At 50.8% G+C, this 17968-nt stretch overlaps 1 protein-coding gene across 1 annotated transcript in view; it reads left to right on the forward strand.

Moving 5' to 3' along the window:
- Nucleotides 1–6505: 6505 nt before the first annotated feature.
- SBK1 (SH3 domain binding kinase 1) overlaps nt 6506–17968 on the forward strand; it is a 64032-nt gene continuing 52569 nt past the window's right edge. The window contains exon 1 of the mRNA XM_016929691.3: nt 6506–7317. Coding sequence (XP_016785180.2) covers nt 7223–7317 — 95 coding nt within the window. The 5' untranslated portion in view covers nt 6506–7222. The remainder of the gene's footprint in view (nt 7318–17968) is intronic.

A 17968-nucleotide genomic window follows, 5' to 3' on the forward strand; every position in this document is an offset into this window, starting at 1 on the left:
ATTTGAATTCATGCACACGATTTACTTTTTTTCAGCAACATAAATCCTCCACATAGTTTAAAACTCAAAGCTACAGGCGGTATCTCAAAAATTAGCAGCCCTTTATCCTGCTGCTCTGCACTCCAACTCTTCTCTTTCTAAATTAGGCAATGCATTCAACACTTTTAGCTGATCCTGCTGTTTGCTGTTGTCTTTGGAAGTCAAGGTCATTCAAACTCTAAGCAACATGAAATTCACCCAGGGATCTTGTTAAAATACAGGTTCTGATTCAGCAGGTCTGGGGCAGGTTCCAAGATTGCGCATTTCTAATAAGCTCCCAGGTGATGCTGATGCTACTGGTCCATGGATTATTCTCTGAATGGCAAGATTCTAAAGAATCTGTGAACACAGCTATTTCTTGATTTTTCTGGTTTTGATCTTACTTCCTACTATAGAAAATGAAAATGTAGTTCTCTAATATCCTATCCCTCCTCTTCCACACACATGCATACTGTCTTCATCCTCCCAATATGGTTATATAACCTTTTTGGTTAAATATGGTTACATAACCTTTTTGGTTAAATATGGTTATATAACCTTTTTGGTTAAAATAAGTTTTGGTATTTATATTATTATACCTTTGTAGATAATATTAACAGCTCAGCCACATAGTATACCATGATGGCATTTCCATTTTTGTGCAACCTTTTGTTTTCCCTGGAGTTAATCATTGCTTAATATTTTCATTTCAGCTTTATCAGTGCATTCACAAACCCTCCTGACAAAACTGAAAGGCTCTTCTTAGTATATTCAAACACATTGCATAATCTAGGTCTTGGAGCCCCTGTCCCGCGATTCAATATAGGTTGGTTGCTCCATGTATTTCCTCTGACAGAGCGAGACTCCAAAAAAAAAAAAAGCACAAGAAATGGGTTACCAAACAGAGTTTGAGGCAGAGAGGAGCATTTGGAACCTCTGCTATGAATTAGATCATGACTGCTAATTGTATCCTATTCTCCCTTCCTCTTTTCAATAGTAATCTACCTTTGCACCTTTAGCAATGCATATGGCCATGCAGCTAGAGACTGAATTTCCCAGTCTCCCAGTCTCCCTTGCAGTGAGGAACCAACTATTCACTAACAGAAAATGAGTAGGAGTAAGGAGTGTCATTTAGGCATCACTCCATCTTTCTTCCTTCTTGAGGACCAAAATGTGAGCGTGATGCCTATAAGCCATTTTCGACTGAGAAGACTACCAACCCCTGGACTGCTACCTGAGAAACAAAATTCTACCTTGTGATAAAGAAAACTTGGCCCAAACCTGGCTCAGGATATAACTTGTTTCCATGTGATGCAATTCACAACCTCCTTCTGGGAAGACATTGGCATCCTTGACAAAATGAAGAAGCAACATTTTTTTTTTTTTGAGACCGAGTTTCACTCTTGTTGCCCAGGCTGGAGTGCAATGGCACAATCTCGGCTCACTACAACCTCCACCTCCCAGGTTCAAGTGATTCTCCTGCCTCAGCTTCCCAAGTAGCTGGGATTACAAGCATGCGCCACCATGCCTGGCTAATTTTTTGTATTTAGTAGAGACAGGGTTTCACCACATTGGTCAGGCTGGTCTTGAACTTCTGACCTCAGGTGATCCACCTGCCTTCGCCTCCCAAAATGCTGGGATTACAGGCATAAGCCACCTTCCCCGGCCGCAACATTCTGATAAACTTTAATTCAAGTAAGACTTCTTCTAGGAAACCAGGGGCCCAGCGAGGTGGCTCATGCTTTGTCATCCTAGCACTTTGGGAGGCTGAGGTGGGAAAATTGCTTGAGGCCAGGAGTACAAGACTAGCCTGGGTAATATAATGAGACCCCCATCTTTACAAAAATTAAAAATTAAAAAAATTAATTGGGAATGGTGACACATGCTTGCAGTCCCAGCTACTCAAGAGGCTGAGGTGGAAGGATTGCTTGAGCCCAGATCAAGGCTGCAGTGAGCTATGATCATGCCTAGGTTGGGCCTGGGCGGACAGAGCAGATGAAACTTGGCAGACGCCATTCTCCGAGCCCTGGGTCCTGGGTTCCAGACAGCTACAGTGATAGGTGAGGGCCCCAGCGGACAGATCCTCTAAATGGCCCGAGCATTTCCAGCCAGCCAAGGGTGGGCCTCAGCTCCATCAGGCAGGGCCTGGGTCCACCGGGAAGCAGGCAGGGCCTCCCCAAGGCCGAGCTATCTCAGGCATCTTCCTCTCTTGGAGGCTCATTGTGTTTTGGAAACATTAAAAAATACCAAAAACAGCATTATGAAAACCACGGTGTATCTTAAATGTTTACATCTGCCTAATGAACACTCCTGTTTTGTCTTGGTTTTGTTTGTTTGTTTGTTTGTTTGAGATGGAGTCTTGCTCTGTCACCCAGGCTGGAGTGCAGTGGCACGACCTTGGCTCACTGCAACCTCCGCCTCCCGGGTTCAAGTGATTCTCCTGCCTCAGCCTCCCGAGTAGCTGGGATTATAGGTGCCTGCCACCACGCCCAGCTAATTTTTGTATTTTTAGTAAAGACGGGGTTTCACCATGTTACTCAGGCTGGTCTTGATTTCCTGACCTCAGGTGATCCACCAGCCTCGGCCTCCCAAAGTGCTGGGATTACAGGAGTGAGCCACCACACCCAGCTGTAATGAACACTCTTAATACAAACACACAAATACAGTGCCATATAGCTGTTCCATTCACAAGATAATTACAGGACTCATGTAGGACATTGACCACCACGGGGTAGCGGAGGAGGGTATGGTCTGAGAAGGGAGGTTTCCCGGATGACGTCCCATGAATGTCTTAGCTTTCAATCCCATCAGAGAAACTGTCATGCCTGAGTGTATGACGGCATGCAAAGATAATACCACAGGTCTACGTTTTGTTTTTCTTTTTTTCTTTTTCTTTTTTTGAGGTGAAGTATCGCTTTGTCACCCAGGATGGAGTACAGCGGCTTGATCTAGGCTCACTGTAAACCGGCCAAGTAAGTCTACGTTTAAGGTTCTTAATGTGGGGCCCAGGCCAGATTCCTTCAACTCCTCAAGACAGGTCTGTAAGCCAGGCCTGCACCCAGGAGGATGACCAGGGCTGACCCTGAGTGGTGAGAGGAAAACTCCCCCACATCCCAAAGCAACAGAGCCAAGGGCTACAGGACTGGCTCTGGCACCAGAAGTTTGTGACATGGCCCCTGCTGTCCCATGGTATGGCCCATAGGTCTGGCTCAGGGGCAGGAGGGCCTTGGGGGAGGCAGAGGGAACCACCATCCCTCTAGGAGGGGTGGCAAATGGCCGAGATTGAAGGGGTCAGACCCTCCAAGATGTTCAGGGCAGAGTTTGGAGCTGCATGGTGACTCTAATCCTCCTTCCCTAGGCTGTCATCAGAAGAGGGTCAGGGGTGGGAGGGGAAAGGTGGAGTCTTAGGCTCTTGTGAACTGTGTCTGAGCCTCTACCCGCTACCTCCAGCCGAAGAGCCAGGCCCAGCCACCCAAACAGGAGACAGACAGAGCTTCACAGCCACTAAGAATTAAGACCTATTGATTTTCCCCATTAGCTAGAGAACACCATCAAAGTGCATTAAAACCAGGCAAAGCGGCAGCATCGTGAATAATTAACATCTGCAAATGACAACCCCATGGGGCTGGGGGGAGGCGGGAAGGGGCTTCTAGAGGCCTGGGTCACCCTGACCCCTTCTGACCCCCACCCCAGGGAGCTATAGCCTAGGCTGCCCTCCCCTCCCTGTCTCTTGTCCCCTCTCATTCCCTGTCCTCTCCTTAAAGAAACACCGAGTCCACGGCGCAGCCAGCGACCTAAGCCGATGCAGGGAGGATAGAGCACAGAGGCAAGAGTCGAGTGGCAGCTCTGCTGTGTGTCACCGTGTAACCTCAGCAAAGTTGCTGCCCCTTTCTGGGCTCATTCTCCGCCTCTGCACAGTGCAGCGATTGGCCCAGCTGTCCTCTTGCTCAGTCTGTGGTTCTAGAGAGGAACAGTGACTCCCAAAGTCACATAGCAGGTCCGTAGCAGAGCCTGGGCCACTGCGGCCTCCCCCGCAGCCCAGTCTATGGGACCCCTTTGTGCCAATCGGAAAAAAGCACCCCCTTTGGGTAAAGCAATTGGAAGAGGCCACCCCTTTGAGCGGACCAATTTGAAAATGAATGCATGCCCTCTGAATAGATCAGTTAGAAAAAGGCACCCTTCTAGGGGGACTAATTTTTTCTTTTTTCTTTTTTTTTTTTTTGAGACAGGGTCTCTCTCTGTCTCCCAAGCTGGACTGCAATGGCGCAATCTCGGCTCACTGCAACCTCTGTCTCCTGGGTTCAAGCAATTCTCCCGTCTCAGCCTCCTGAGTAGCTGGGATTACAGGTGTGCGCCACCATGACTGGCTAATTTTTGCATGTTTAGTAGAGATGGGGTTTCACCATGTTGGCCAGGCTGATCTCGAACTCCTGACCTCAGGCAATCCACCCTCCTCGGCCTCTCAGAGTGCTGGGATTACAGGCCTGAGCCACTGCGTTCAGCCTAGGGGGACTAATTTTTTAAAGGCACCCTTCAGACTAACCAATAAGAAAGAAGCACCATTTTGGGTGGGCCAGTAAGAAAAAGGCAACTCCCCATGCTGTCACAGTTGAAAAGTGCAAGTCTTGGCAGAGCAGAGGTAGGGCTGGATACCACCCCCCATCCATCCTCCCCTCCCCTCCCCTCTCCCCTCTCCCTGACCCCTGACGGGCTGCTATCTGCCAGGGTGTCCTTGTGCATTGTGCACAGCCTAAACAACTGTACATGGCTGCTGTGTTCCAACCCTCCACCTTCTCTGGGCCAAGGAGGCCCAGACCTATTCTTCCAGCCAGTGGAACTCAGTTCCACATATATCGATGGTCCCTTCCAAGCCTCTCTGCTTCCCCACCTCCAAACTCCTCAGCCCCTTAGCTGACCCGAGTTCCCACTTCCATCTTCCTCCCACCCACCCTTCCTCCTCAAAGCCCTGGATGGGCAGCTCTGGAACCAATCCCTCATGCATCTCCGACTGCATCACCTCTGCTTCTTGCTGCCTTGCCATGCACCGTCCCTGCCTTCCATGCCTCTGAGCCTTTGCATACTCTATTCTCTCTGCTGGTGATACCTCCTCTCTTGAGCCCCCTGGAAAACTCTACTCACTCTTCAAGGCCCAGCTTAAAGATCTCTGCCTCTCACTCTCCTCCTCAAATGCCAGCCAGTTCTTGCCTCTGGGCTTTTGCACCTCTTCCTAGAATGTTCTGCCTCCAGATCTGGCTGGTTCCTCCTCCTTCCTCCTCCTCCTCCTCCTCCTGCAGGTTTCAGCTCCAGTGTTCCCTTCTTGGGAGGTGTTCCCTGAACACCCCATCTAACTACCTCCCCATCAGCCTGTCACATGTCCCTGTTTTATTTTTTTCGTAGCACTTTGGACAATCTGAATTTATTTTTCCTTGGTTTACGGGTGTTTCCAGAGCCATTGTGAATGGTGGTGCATGTTGTCAATTGCAGAGGAGGTGAGTGAGGCCGAAACCCAGCCTGGGCCCACACTACAAGCTGGTGCTGGGGCTGTACCTGCTTGGCGGGAAGCACCTTTTCCTAACTCACATGATGGCACTATGCAAGCAAGCTGCAGCTCCACTGGTGTCACCTCCTGCAGTGACACCCAAACCCACCAAAGAGGAACGGCACCTGCCCACTTCACTGCTGTGTGTCCATGTCCAGCACGGTGCCTGGCACCAAGCAGGTGCTCAATAAACATTTCCAAGCCTGGTGCAGTAGCTGTAATCCCAGCTACTTGGGAGGCTGAGATGGGAAGATCGCTTGAGCCCAGGAGTCTGAGACCAGCCTGGGCAGCATAGCAAAACCCTGTCTCAAATAAGTAAATAAATAAATAAATAAATAGATTCAGGCAAACAAATTCTCTTATGATTCCCCCACTCCCACCCTCTTCCCATACTCTTCAATAAAATACGCTAGGCACTGTGGCTGCTTCGTCACTGGGTCTCACTGAAGCCAACCCCAGACCTGGGCCCAGGGTTGGCAAAGGTGACTGTTAAGGGAACATGGGAGGACCCAGGAAATTGAGGGGTGATTGTGTGAGTTTGGGAGCCCTGGGGATGCTCCCTGAAGCCCTGAGCCCCTTCTATCCCAGAGGGGCTGCCCTGAGCTCCCAGTGCCCCCTCCCAGGGCCCCCCAACTTCCTGGGGGTACATGTGGAGGGGTCAGGTGGCCCACACACTCCCAAGCCCCGGGAGCCCAGTGCGGCACAGAGACTCATGGGCAGGAGGTGGCACTGAGGGTCCTGCTGCAGCAGCCAGGCTCAGAGCGGGGGCAGGATCAAGGCACCGCCCTTCCCTCTGCTCCCCGAGGCCACTTCGCCACGCTGCCTGGCCGCACCCGCCCGCCCTGCCAGCCTCCCCAGCTCTGGCAGAGAAGGAGTTAACCTCCAGGCTTCTCAGCGTGAATGTGGAGCTATTAATACCCACAGCCCAGCCAGTCTGCCAGAGAAGCCACTGGAGCTGGGGAGAGCAGGGAGCCGGGAGAGCCACCAGTCGCAGCCGAGCCGGGACCGGGACTCCAGGGTTCAGAACTTTTCTCGAGGACAGCGTGGGCACCGTGCCAGCCTCACCTGGCCCTTGCCCGTCTTTCAGCTGCAGGTCCCAACCCTCTCTCCTGGAGGCCACCCATGCCACTCACCCCAGCCGAGGAGAACAAACTTTCTTAGGGAAGGCACCTCTGCGGCCGTGCTGGCTGGACCAGGAGGAGCAGACGGCTGGACAGACAGGGGGACTGAGGCACGGGACACCTGCAAGCCTGCCCTCCTAGTCCTGCCTCTGACAGACAGCCACAGAGTGGGCAGCCGGGGGGCCTAGGGCTCCACAGGGGCAGTTGGGGGGCACTCCCAGACCTCCGTCTGCCCACCAGCCACCTCGGAATCCAGGTGGCTGGACACTGCTTCCCACGGCCCAGCCCCGTGGCTGGAACCCCCGCGGGTCAAGTCAGGAGCCCCCGCCAGACAGAGCCCCCGGCTCCTCCACCCACCGAGGCGACGGGCAACCTGAGTGAGAAGGCACAGGTGGCGGGCGGGCAAGTGCAGAGCCCTGAAGCCGACGGGCTGCTGACCCTGGAGCGCCCTGGCTCAGGGACTCCTGCCCAGGCTGGCGATGATGCTGCGGAGGCCACCCCTGGCCACCCCTGCCCTGTCCTGGAGCTGCCTCCGGCCTGGCCCATGGGCTGCGGAGTCGATGATGTGCCGGCCTTCTGCTTCGTCTGCTTCCACAGGGAGGAGGAAGAGGAGCTGCTGGAAGCAGTCCCATTGCGGAGGTCAGTGCTCGTGGGTGGCCAGTGGGTGGGCAGCAGGTGGGCACAGCGCTCAACCCAGGGTGCCTGTGGGCCTGGCAGTCTTGCTTCAAGTCAATCTCTCTCTGTCCACTGCTTACCACCCACTGCCACTTCCTGCTTCAGATCTCAGATCTCTTACCTGGTTGTTGCCACAGCCTCCTTCCTATCTCCCCCACCCTAGCCCCAGAGTGGCTTTCACGTCCTCTCCCACAGTGAGCATGTCCCTCCCCTGCTCAGAGCCCTCCATGGCTCCCAGCTCCCGTGGGATAAAGTTAACACTCGGCTGAGCATTCAAGGCCTGCGTGATTGGGGCCGACACTCCCCACCTCATCTCACTCTGTTCCCCTATATTCACCTCCAGTGAAACTCTGCCCAGACTTCTCTTCCCCTATTCTCCTCCATCCAGGCCCAGCTGCAACACTTCCTCCTTCAGGAAGCCCTCCTGGATGTCCTTGTCCCACCCTAACCTGAGAGCCACCTTTCCATCCTGCACTGCAGTGGCACCTAACAGATGTTCCATCTTTGTTGAATTCATACACGAAAATGCGTGCATGTGTATTTGCTTGTGTGTGTGTGTGTGTGTGTGTAAAAGAGAGAGGGAGAGAGACAGAATGGTTTGTGTGGCTGCGTGACTGGGTATTGGGGGTGACTGTGTGTGACTGTGAGCCTGTGTACATGTTTGTGGGAGCAGGTATGAGTGCTGCATACCTATGTGGAGGGAAGGGCTGTGCCTGGGGCCCAGTGGGAGTTCAAGCCCTAGAGATCATTGTTCCTTTAGCCAGCTCTCCCCACCCCCACCTGCAGGGAAACCCAGGCTCCAGCCAAGTGCATTATCCAGGCTGTGACCACAGGCTCTGGGAGTGATCTGCAGGGGAGACAGGGGTCACCTCTGCTCCAGCCCAGCCTGCCTGTGCCTCCATCACTGTCTGAGTCAGCACTACCCTGCCCTGGGTGGGGAAAAGGGTAGGCATGGGCCAAGCCAGTTTCCCCCTCCAGGATCCTTCCAGGACAAGTGGGCCAGGCGAGGGCTCCTGGAGCCTGGGCTGGGTTCCTCCCTGACTTTCTCTGTTGGACTCTGGGTGCACAGTTCCCGCTCCGTGGGCCTCTGTCTCCTCATCTGTGAAATGGGAGGATGTTCCCTGCTATGGTTGTCAGCTTAACATTCAACACAGTGACTGGCCACCCACAGACTGCCAGGGCCTGGGCTGGGGACTGGAACCTGGCTCACAGGGTCACAGCCTGCTAGGAGAGACAAAAGAGAAGACAGGTCAGTTCTGCACAGAGTAGTGGGCATCTTGATGGGCGTGGGTGCACAGTGCCTAGGAAGTCAGGAGGCAAAACAGACCACCTCTGCCCACAGGAGCCATCGGAGGCCCACCAGGTCTGTCTTAACGTGCAAGTGCCTTCCCAGGGGTGAGAGAGGCTGAGGAAAGGGCATCGCAGCCAGTGGGAACAGCAAGAGGGAAGGCTTGCTGCAAATAAGAAACAAAGTGTGGATGGTGAGGATGAGGCTGGCAGAACAGGGCCAGATCACAGAGGGCCTGGACGCTGAGCCGGGGACCTGACCCATAGGCACTGGAGCAAGCAATGGGGAAGACTCAAGGCAAAACAGGGGCAAGTGAGGAGAGGCAAGGAAATAATAGGTGCAGAAGGGCTTCTTGCCCTAAGCAAGAACTCCTAAGCAGTGGTCTCATAATAGAACCCCATGTTCATAGTGAACACTCAAAATGCTTGTTGAATGAATACATGAATGAATGAACGAACGAATATAACACTGAAAGATAGGGCATCAGGCGGGATGTGGTGGTTCACACCTGTAACCCCAGACCTTTGGGAGGCCAAGGCGGGTAGATCGCTTGAGCTCAGGAGTTCGAGACCAGCCTAGGCAACACAGTGAGACTCCCATCTACACACACACACACACACACACACACAATTAGCCAGGCATGGTGGCATGCACCTGTAGTCCCAGCTATTCCAGGGGCTGAAGCAAGAGGATCCCTTGAGCCCAGAAGTTCGAGGCTGCACTGAGCTATGATCACGCCCCTGCACTCCAGCCTAGGCGACAGAGTGAGACCCTGTCTCAAAAAAGAGAAAGAGAGAGGGCATGGGAATAATCTGAGTTGAATTGTTAAAAAATACTACACTCCCAGACCCTGCATCGGAGATTTTGCAGCTTCAGGTCTTAGGATGGATGTGTAATGTTGATCAGTTTCCTCCAGGTGAACAACGTAAGCAAACCAGCATTTGGGAAGCCCCAGAAAGAGACAGGCATAGGCCTTAGGGTTGGCAGCCGTGAAATCCTGCCCCCTCATCCCTCATCCCTTCATCTCCCACCTCTGATTCTGGGGACTCTCTGTAGGGGATGTGTCTCTGCCTCCTGCCCTGGGAGTATGGTAGCCTATGTTTGCAGGAGCTGGTCTCCTTTCTAGCTGGCAGGTTCTGGCCCTTTAAGACCTGGGAGGGGACAGGGCCAGGCTGGGCAGAGACAGTGACCACAGGTGCCAGGTGGTGAAACTAAAAATACTGAGTGATGTGTCCGCCCAGGCTGCAGGAGCCAGTGCTGGCTGGGGAGGGTGGGACAGAAGGCTCTGGAGTGTTTCTTTGCTGCTGGAGGAGGGGCAGTGGGGCAATGAGGCTGGGTGGGGTCACCTTGGGGGCTTAGAGAAATCTGTGGCTGCCCCCAGCCAACCCCGCCCTGCCTCTCCCAGCCTTGCTCCAGCCCCTGGTAGGCTCCAGGATTCAGTCCTAGAATAGCTGGCTGCCACGTTTAGCAGCCCTGGGCAGGCTAATTCTGGTGCATCCTGCTTCTGTGTGATCCTGGGGAAGTCACTTCTCTTTGGGTCTCTGCAAAATTAAAGAGTTGGACTTTCTCAGGCATTTGTAGGGAAAGAAAGGCAACGAAGGGGGGCAGGTGACCAGTTCACTCCTTTGTGGATTCAGTACATTTTCCCTGAGGCTCCCTGGGGACTGGATGCTGAGGCCACTGCGATGAATGTGACACAGCCATGTCCCTGGAGGGGCTCACAGCCTAGTGAAGACAAAAACAACACACGCTCGAACAGACAGCACAATGTGCTATAATAGAGGTGTGAGCACTGTGCCCTCGGCTTCTGTTGTGGGACAATGCAAGAGACAGCCCCACAGAAAACACATCTGCATTTGATGAAAATTTGTCAGCAAACGCATCACCCACAGTAATGTTCACCAGCCACCTACATCTGGTGTTTTGATGTATTAATTAAGGTGAGGCAAGCTGTTGGAATAAATAAGCTTGGCAATCGTAATGGCTTAACACAGAAGAGCCTTATATTCTGGGTGTGTGTGTGTTTTGGGGTGGGGGTGGTGATGGAGGAGACTCTGCTCCACGTGATCTTTCAGGGATCCAGGCTCCTCTCATCTTGTAACTCTGTCATCACCCACGGCCACTGCTGGATCTTCTGCATCCAGCTTGCAGATGAAGAACAAGAGTGGAGACCACACATGAGGTTTTTATGAACCAAAGCTGGAAATGGCCTCCTTTACTTCTGCCCACATGCATTGGCCAGAACAGCTCATTGCAAGAAAAGCTGGGAAATATAGTCCCGTCTACATGAAAGCATCCAGTACATAATAGATGCCCAATGTGCTCATTCATTCATTCACTCAACAAATTTCGTTGCATAGCTTTTGTGGGCTAGCACCAGAAACTGGACTGAAAATACCATCCCTGCTCTCATGGGGTTTATATCTAATGAGGGAGTCAAACAAAACACAAGTGAACAAATAAACAAATTGTCAAGGTTCAAAGCCCATTGTGAAGGAAATTACCAGGGATGGTGGAGACAGCTGCTTTGCATACGGTAAACAGGGAGGTGAGGATATTTCATCTAAGACCTAGAGAATGAGAAGTAGCCAGCAGTGGGGAGAGGGGTAGTAACAGCAGCTCAGGCAAAGCAAATTGAGAGCAACAGGTAGGCAGGAGCACGAGGAGGGCTCAGTGTAGCCGAGGCAGAGCAAATGACGGGGACAGTGACAAGAGGCAGGGCAGGAGGGACAGGAACAGTCAGGCCACGCAGGCCTTGGCACCCATGGCGAGGAGATGGATTTTGTTCCAGAAGGAATTGGGAAGCCTTTGAGAGCTCTTAAATGGGGGAAGTTGTATAATCTGATTGACATTTTAAAGGATATTTCAGGCTATGCTTGGGAGAATCAATGGTGATGGGCCAGAATGAATAGAGGACGCCAACGTGGAGGTCACAGTGGTGAGCGGCTTTGGAGATGGGGAAGTAAGAAAGTGCTTTCTGAACATATTTAGGAGGCTGGGCACAGTGGTTCATGCCTATAATCCCAGCACTTTGGGAGACCAAAACAGGAGGATTGCCTGAGCCCAGGAGCTCCAGACCAGCCTGGGCAACATAATGAGATCCTATCCCTGCAAAAGAAAAATTCTAAAATTAGCCAGGCATGGTGTCATGGGCCTGTAGTCCCAGCTACTCAGGAGGCTGAGGTGGGAGGGTTGCTTGAACCCAGGAGTTTGAGGCTGCAGTGAGCTGTGATTGTGTCACCACACTTTAGCCTAGGTGACACAGCAAGACCCTGTCTCTAAAACTAAAAATAAAATAAAAACAAACAAACATTGGAGACAAATCCACAGAATTTTCTGATGGGTCAGAGGAGGAAGGGAATCCGGGGTGATCTGGGCTTTGGGGATTGCAGAGGTGCATGGGTGATGGGCAGATTCGAGGGAGGAAAAGACTTGGTGAGAACATCAAGAATACAGGCTCACGCCTGTAATCCCAGCACTTTGGGAGGCAGAGGCGGGCGGATCACTTGAGGTCAGGAGTTCAAGACCAGCCTGGCCAACACAGTGAAACCCCATCTCTACTAAAAATACAAAAATTGGCCAGGCATGGAGGCACACACCTGTAGTCCCAGTTACTCAGGAGGCTGAGGCAGGAAAATAGCTTGAACCCGGGAGGCGGAGGTTGCAGAGCAGAGATTGCACTACTGCACTCCAGCCTGGGCAATAGAGCGAGACTCCGTCTCAAAAAAAAAGAAAAAAAAATTCCTGCCACAGATATTTTCCACTTGAGAAGCAGGTGAGGTGTCCAAGTGAAGATGTCAAGAGAGGACATCATAATGAGAGTCTGGAGTTCAGTAGAGGAGCCTCTCGGCTGACGGTGGAACTTCAGGGTCATTGGTAAAAAGATGGTGTTGCAAGCCATGAGATCACACGGGAAAGAGGGGAGGGAAGAGGCTCCAGGACAGGGCCCTGAGGACTCCGCGGTATTGAGATCATGTGGAGGAGAAGCCAGCGAGGGAGGCAGAGAAGGAGCAGCTGGGAAAGTGGGAGGGAAACTGAGAGCCTGGGCCGTCACGGAAACCAAGGAAGTGTCGCGAGGAGAGGGGGCGTGGTCCACCTGCTTCAAAGATGTGAGCAGTCCAGGGAAACGAGATTAGATTCAGCTGCCAGGCGCATTGGAACACGCCTGCAATCCCAGCACTTTGGGAGGCCGAGGCAGGAGGATTGCTTGAACCCAGGATTCGAAACCAGCCAGGGAAACATAGGGAGACCCCCATCTCTACAAAAAGTGAGAGAGGAAAAAAAAAAAAATAGGGCTTGTGTGATGGCTCACAGCTGTAATCCCAGCACTTGAGGAGGCAGAGGCAGGAGGATCACTTAAGGCCAGGAGTTTGAGACTAGCCTGGGCAACATGAGACCCCCATCTCTATAAAAAAAAAGAAAGAAATAAAAGCCGGGCATCATGGCGCATGTCTGTAGTTCCAGCTACTCAGGAGGTTGAGGTGGGAGGGTTGCTTGAACTTGGGAGGTCGAGGTTACACCGAGCCATGATGGCGCCGCTATAGTCCAGTCTGGGAGACAGAGCAAGACTCTGTCTCATAAATAAATAAATAAATACTAGCCGGGCATGGTGGCATGCACCTGTAGTCCTAGCTACTTGGGAGGAGGCTAAGGCAGGAGGATTGCTTGAGCCCAGGAGTTCAAGGTTACAGTGATTGTACCACTGCACTCCAGCCTGGGCAACAGAGGAAGACCCTATCTCTAAAAAATATAAAAATTAAAATTAAAAACATAAATAATTTTTTAAAAAAGAAAAAAGATTAGATTTAGTGATGTAGAAGTCAAGAGTGACTTTGATAAGAATGCATCATGAAGCCTGGCACGGTGGCTCACTCCTGTAATCCCAGCACTTTGGGAGAGTGAGGCAGGCGGATCACTTGAGGTCAGGAGTTCGAGACCAGCCTGGTCAACATGATGAAACCCTATCTCTACTAAAAATACAAAAATTAGCCCCGCGTGGTGGCACGCACCTGTAATCTGAGCTACTCGGGAGGCTAAGGCAGGAGAATAGCTTGAACCTGGGAAGTGGAGGTTGTAGTGAGCCAATATTGTACCACTGCACAGAGTGAGACTCTGTCTCAATTAAAAAAAAAAAAAGAATGCAAACATGAAGCAGTGGAAACAAAACCAGGTTTGATGTGGTTAAAGAAGGAAGATTGAACACACACATGTAATTTCTCTGTATCCTAAAGCCCCATTGAAAGGACAGTGAGGCTGAGTGCAGTGGCTCACAACTGTAACCCGACACCTTGGAAGGCTGAGGCAGAAGGATCACTGGAGCCCAAGAGTTCAAGACCACCCCGGGCAAGACCCTGTCTCTACAAAAAAATTTTAAAAATTACCTGGGCATAGTGGCACGTATGGGTATTCCCAGCTCCTGGAGAGGCTGAGGTGGGAGGATCGCTTGAGCCCAGGAGTTCAAGGCTGCAGTGAGCTATGATCACACCACTGCACTCAACCCTAGGTGACAAAGGGAGACCCTGTCTCTTACAAAAAGAAAAGAAAAGAAAAGAAAAAGGATAGTGAGTGAATTTTTTAAGGTGTGTGCATCAGTGTTTTATTGCTTCCATAACAAATTGCCATAAACTGAGTTGCCTTAAACTAAACAAGATAATTCTTACGGTTTTATATGTCAAAACTGACACAGATCTCACTGAGCTGAAATCAAAGTGTTGACAGGACGGCTCTAGGAAGCTCTTCCTGGAAGGGCTTTCTGGATGCTACAGGCAAGAACCCATTTCTTTGATTTTTCCATCTTCCAAAAGGCACCTGCATGCCTTGGCCCGTGACCACCTCCCTCCAGCAAGGTAGCATCTCTCTGATTTCTCATCACATCACTTTCTTTTTTCTTTTCTTTCTTTCTTTTTTTTTTTTTTAAAAAAAAAACAGGATCTTGCTCTGTAGCCCAGGCAGAAGTGCAATGGCCCAATCAGGATTGCTGCAGCCTTGACCTTCTGGGCTCAAGTGGTCCTCCCTCCTTAGTCCCCCAAGTAGCTGGGACTACAGACATGCGCCACACACCACGGCTAATTTAAAATTTTTTTTTTCAGACAGAGTCTCACTCTGTTGCGCAGGCTGGAGTGCAGTGGTGCGATCTCAGCACACTTCAACCTCTGCCTCCAGGGTTCAATCGATTCTCCTGCCTCAGCCTCCTGAGTAGCTGGGATTATGGGTGTGCACCACCACACCTGGCTATTTTTTTTATTTTTAGTAGAGACACCATTTCACCATGTTGGCCAAGCTGGTCTCAAACTCCTGACCTCAGGTGATCCACCCACCTCAGCCTCCCAAAGTGCTGGGATTGCAGGCTTGAGCCACTGCACCTAGCCTAATTTTTAATTTTTTATAAAGATGGGGTGGGGGGAGGCGGAGGCATCTCACTATGTGGCCCAGGCTGGTCTCGAACTTCTGAGCTCAAGTGATCCTCCCGCCTCAGTTTCCCAAAGTGCTGGGATTACAGGCGTGAGCCACTATTCGTGGCATATCACTTTCTCTGACCACACCTGGGAGAGGTTTTCACAATTCATGTGATTAGTTTGGGCTCACCTGAATTATCCAGACTGATCTCCCCTTCTCAAGCTTCTTAACCTTAATCACATTTGCAAAGTCCCTTTTGCCATGGAAGGTAACATGTTCACGGCTAATGGAGATTAGGACATGGATGTTTGCAGGGGGCCACTGTTCTGCCTAACACAGCATGAAGCAGTGAGAACTCATCAACTGAAAATGGAGAAAATAGCAACACCATTTTGGAATCTGGAAGATAAATGAACACGTGGTAATAACTGACTTAGCAGGCTGAGGAATTTGCACTTTAAGTGAACCCTAAACTGGGGTTAGGACAGGCCAAGGAGTATAATCTATACTGCCAAATCCCCGAAAGGTGCTGGCATTAATAGCCTAAGTACCTCTGGAAATGAGAGTAAAGCTGGGGCTGAACCCCAGGAGGACTAGGGTAAGAAGGGTTTAAATCATCAAATGTCCTTGCGGCCAGGCGCAGTGGCTCATGCCTGTAATCCCAGCGCTTTGGGAGGCTGAACTGGGAGGATTGCTTGAGGCCAGGAGTTCAAGACCAGCCTGAGCTACATAGCCAAGACCTTGTCTCTAAAAAAAGGTAAAAATTAACCAGGCGTGGTGGTGTGCACCTGTAGTCCCAGCTACTTGGGGGGCTGAGGTGGGAGGATTGCTTGAGCCTAGGAGTTTGAGACCAGCCTGGGCAACATGGTGAGACCCCATCTTTATAAAACAGTTTTGTTCATTCCTGGAGGTCCCTCTCCCTGTAAAATAGCATCCAGTTTTTGTTTCATAGTTATAGTATATTTTCTTAAATATCTAAATATGGTAGTAACAGTTCTGGGGGTTTTTTGGTTTTTGTTTTTGTTTAGAGATAGAGTCTCACCCTGTCAACTAGGCTGGAGTGCAGTGGTGGGATCAGGGCTCACTGCAGCCTCCACTTCTGGGGTTCAAGCAATCCTCCTACCTCAGCCTCCTGAGTAGCTGAGATCATAGGTGTGCACCACCACACCTGGCTCATTTTTAAAAATGGGTTTTTTTTTTTTTTGTAAAGATGGGTCTCACTATGTTGCCCAGAAATCAAAACTATTGGCCAGGCTCGGTGGCTCATACCTGTAATCCCAGCACTTTGGGAGGCTGAGGCGGGTGGATCACCTGAGGTCAGGAGTTTGAGACCAGCCTGGCCTATATGGTAAAATCCCATCTCTACTAAAAATACAAAAAAAAAAAAAAAAAAATTAGCTGAGAGTCGTGGCACGCACCTGTAGTCCCAGCTACTCTCAAGGCTGAGGCACGAGAATCGCTTGAACTCGGGAGGTAGAGGTTGCAGTGAGCCAAGATTGCACCACTGCACTCCAGCCTGGGTGACAGAGCAAGACTCCGTCTCAAACAAACAAACAAACAAAAACAAAGGATAAAAATAGACCCATGCCAAAGCCAATCGCCAGTAAATTTCAAGACACTGGGACAAGAAGAAAATTCTCCAAAATTGTATAGAGTATCAAGAATCATAATGGCATCGGACTTCTCAACAGCATTCCTGGAAACGAGAAGACAATGAACTATGTTTTTTCTGTTTTTGTTTTTGTTTTTTTGAGACACAGTCTTGTGCTCTGTCGCCAGGCTGGAGTGCAGTGGCATGATCTCCACTCAACCTCCGCCTCCCAGGTTCAAGCGATTCTCCTGCCTCAGCCTCGAGAGTAGCTGGGACTACAGGCGCACACCCCCACAGCCAGATAATTTTTGTATTTTTAGTAGAGATGAGGTTTCACCATGTTGGCCAGGATGGTCTCGATCTCTTGATCTCGTGATCCACCCACCTTGGCCTCCCAAAGTGCTGGAATTACAGGCGTGAGCCACCACGATCTGCCGGAACTATGTTTCCAAAAGTAGAAAAGAAAATTATTTTCAGCCTAGAATTATTATTATTATTACTAAAGACAGGGTTTTGCTCTGTCACCCAGGCTACAGTGCAGTGGCACAATCATGTCTCACTGCAGTCTCAACCTCCTGAGCCCAAATGATCCTCCTATCTGAGCCTCCTGGGTACCTGGGACCACAGTCAGTGCCACCACACCCGGCCAATTTTTTAATTTTTGTAGAAACAGGGTTTTACCATGTTGCCCAGGCTGGTCTTGAACTCCTGGCTCAAGTGATCCTCCCATTTCAGCCTCCCAAAGTGCTGGGATTACAGGCATGAGCCACCGTGCCCAGCCCTCAGCATAGAATTCAATACTTAGCCAAACTACTAATAAAGTGAGAGTAGAAAAAACAATATTTTCAGATTGGCAAGAGCTCAAAAATTTTACCTCCTATGCACCCTTTCTTATTTATTTATTTATTTATTTATTTATTTATTTATTTATTTTTTTGAGATGGAGTCTTGCTCTGTTGCCCAGGCTGGAGTGCAACAGCATGATCTCCGCTCATTGCAAGCTCTGCCTCCCGGGTACACGCCATTCTCCTGCCTCAGCCTCCCGAGTAGCTGGGACTACAGGCGCCCGCCACCACGCCTGGCTAATTTTTTGTACTTTTAGTAGAGACGGGGTTTCACCATGTTAGCCAGGATGGTCTCGATCTCCTGACCTTGTGATCCACCCGCCTCAGCCTCCCAAAGTGCTGGGATTACAGGCGTGAGCCACTGCACCCGGCCTACGCACCCTTACTTGAGAAAGCTACTGGAGGATGTACTCCACTAAAATAAGGGAGTAAACCAAGTAAAACAAGAAATAGTAAACAAGAAAAACAATAAAGAGTAAGACCTGGGCCAGGAGT

The sequence above is a fragment of the Pan troglodytes genome, chromosome 18 (genome assembly GCF_028858775.2).
Source record: "Pan troglodytes isolate AG18354 chromosome 18, NHGRI_mPanTro3-v2.0_pri, whole genome shotgun sequence".
NCBI classification, from domain to species: domain Eukaryota; kingdom Metazoa; phylum Chordata; class Mammalia; order Primates; family Hominidae; genus Pan; species Pan troglodytes.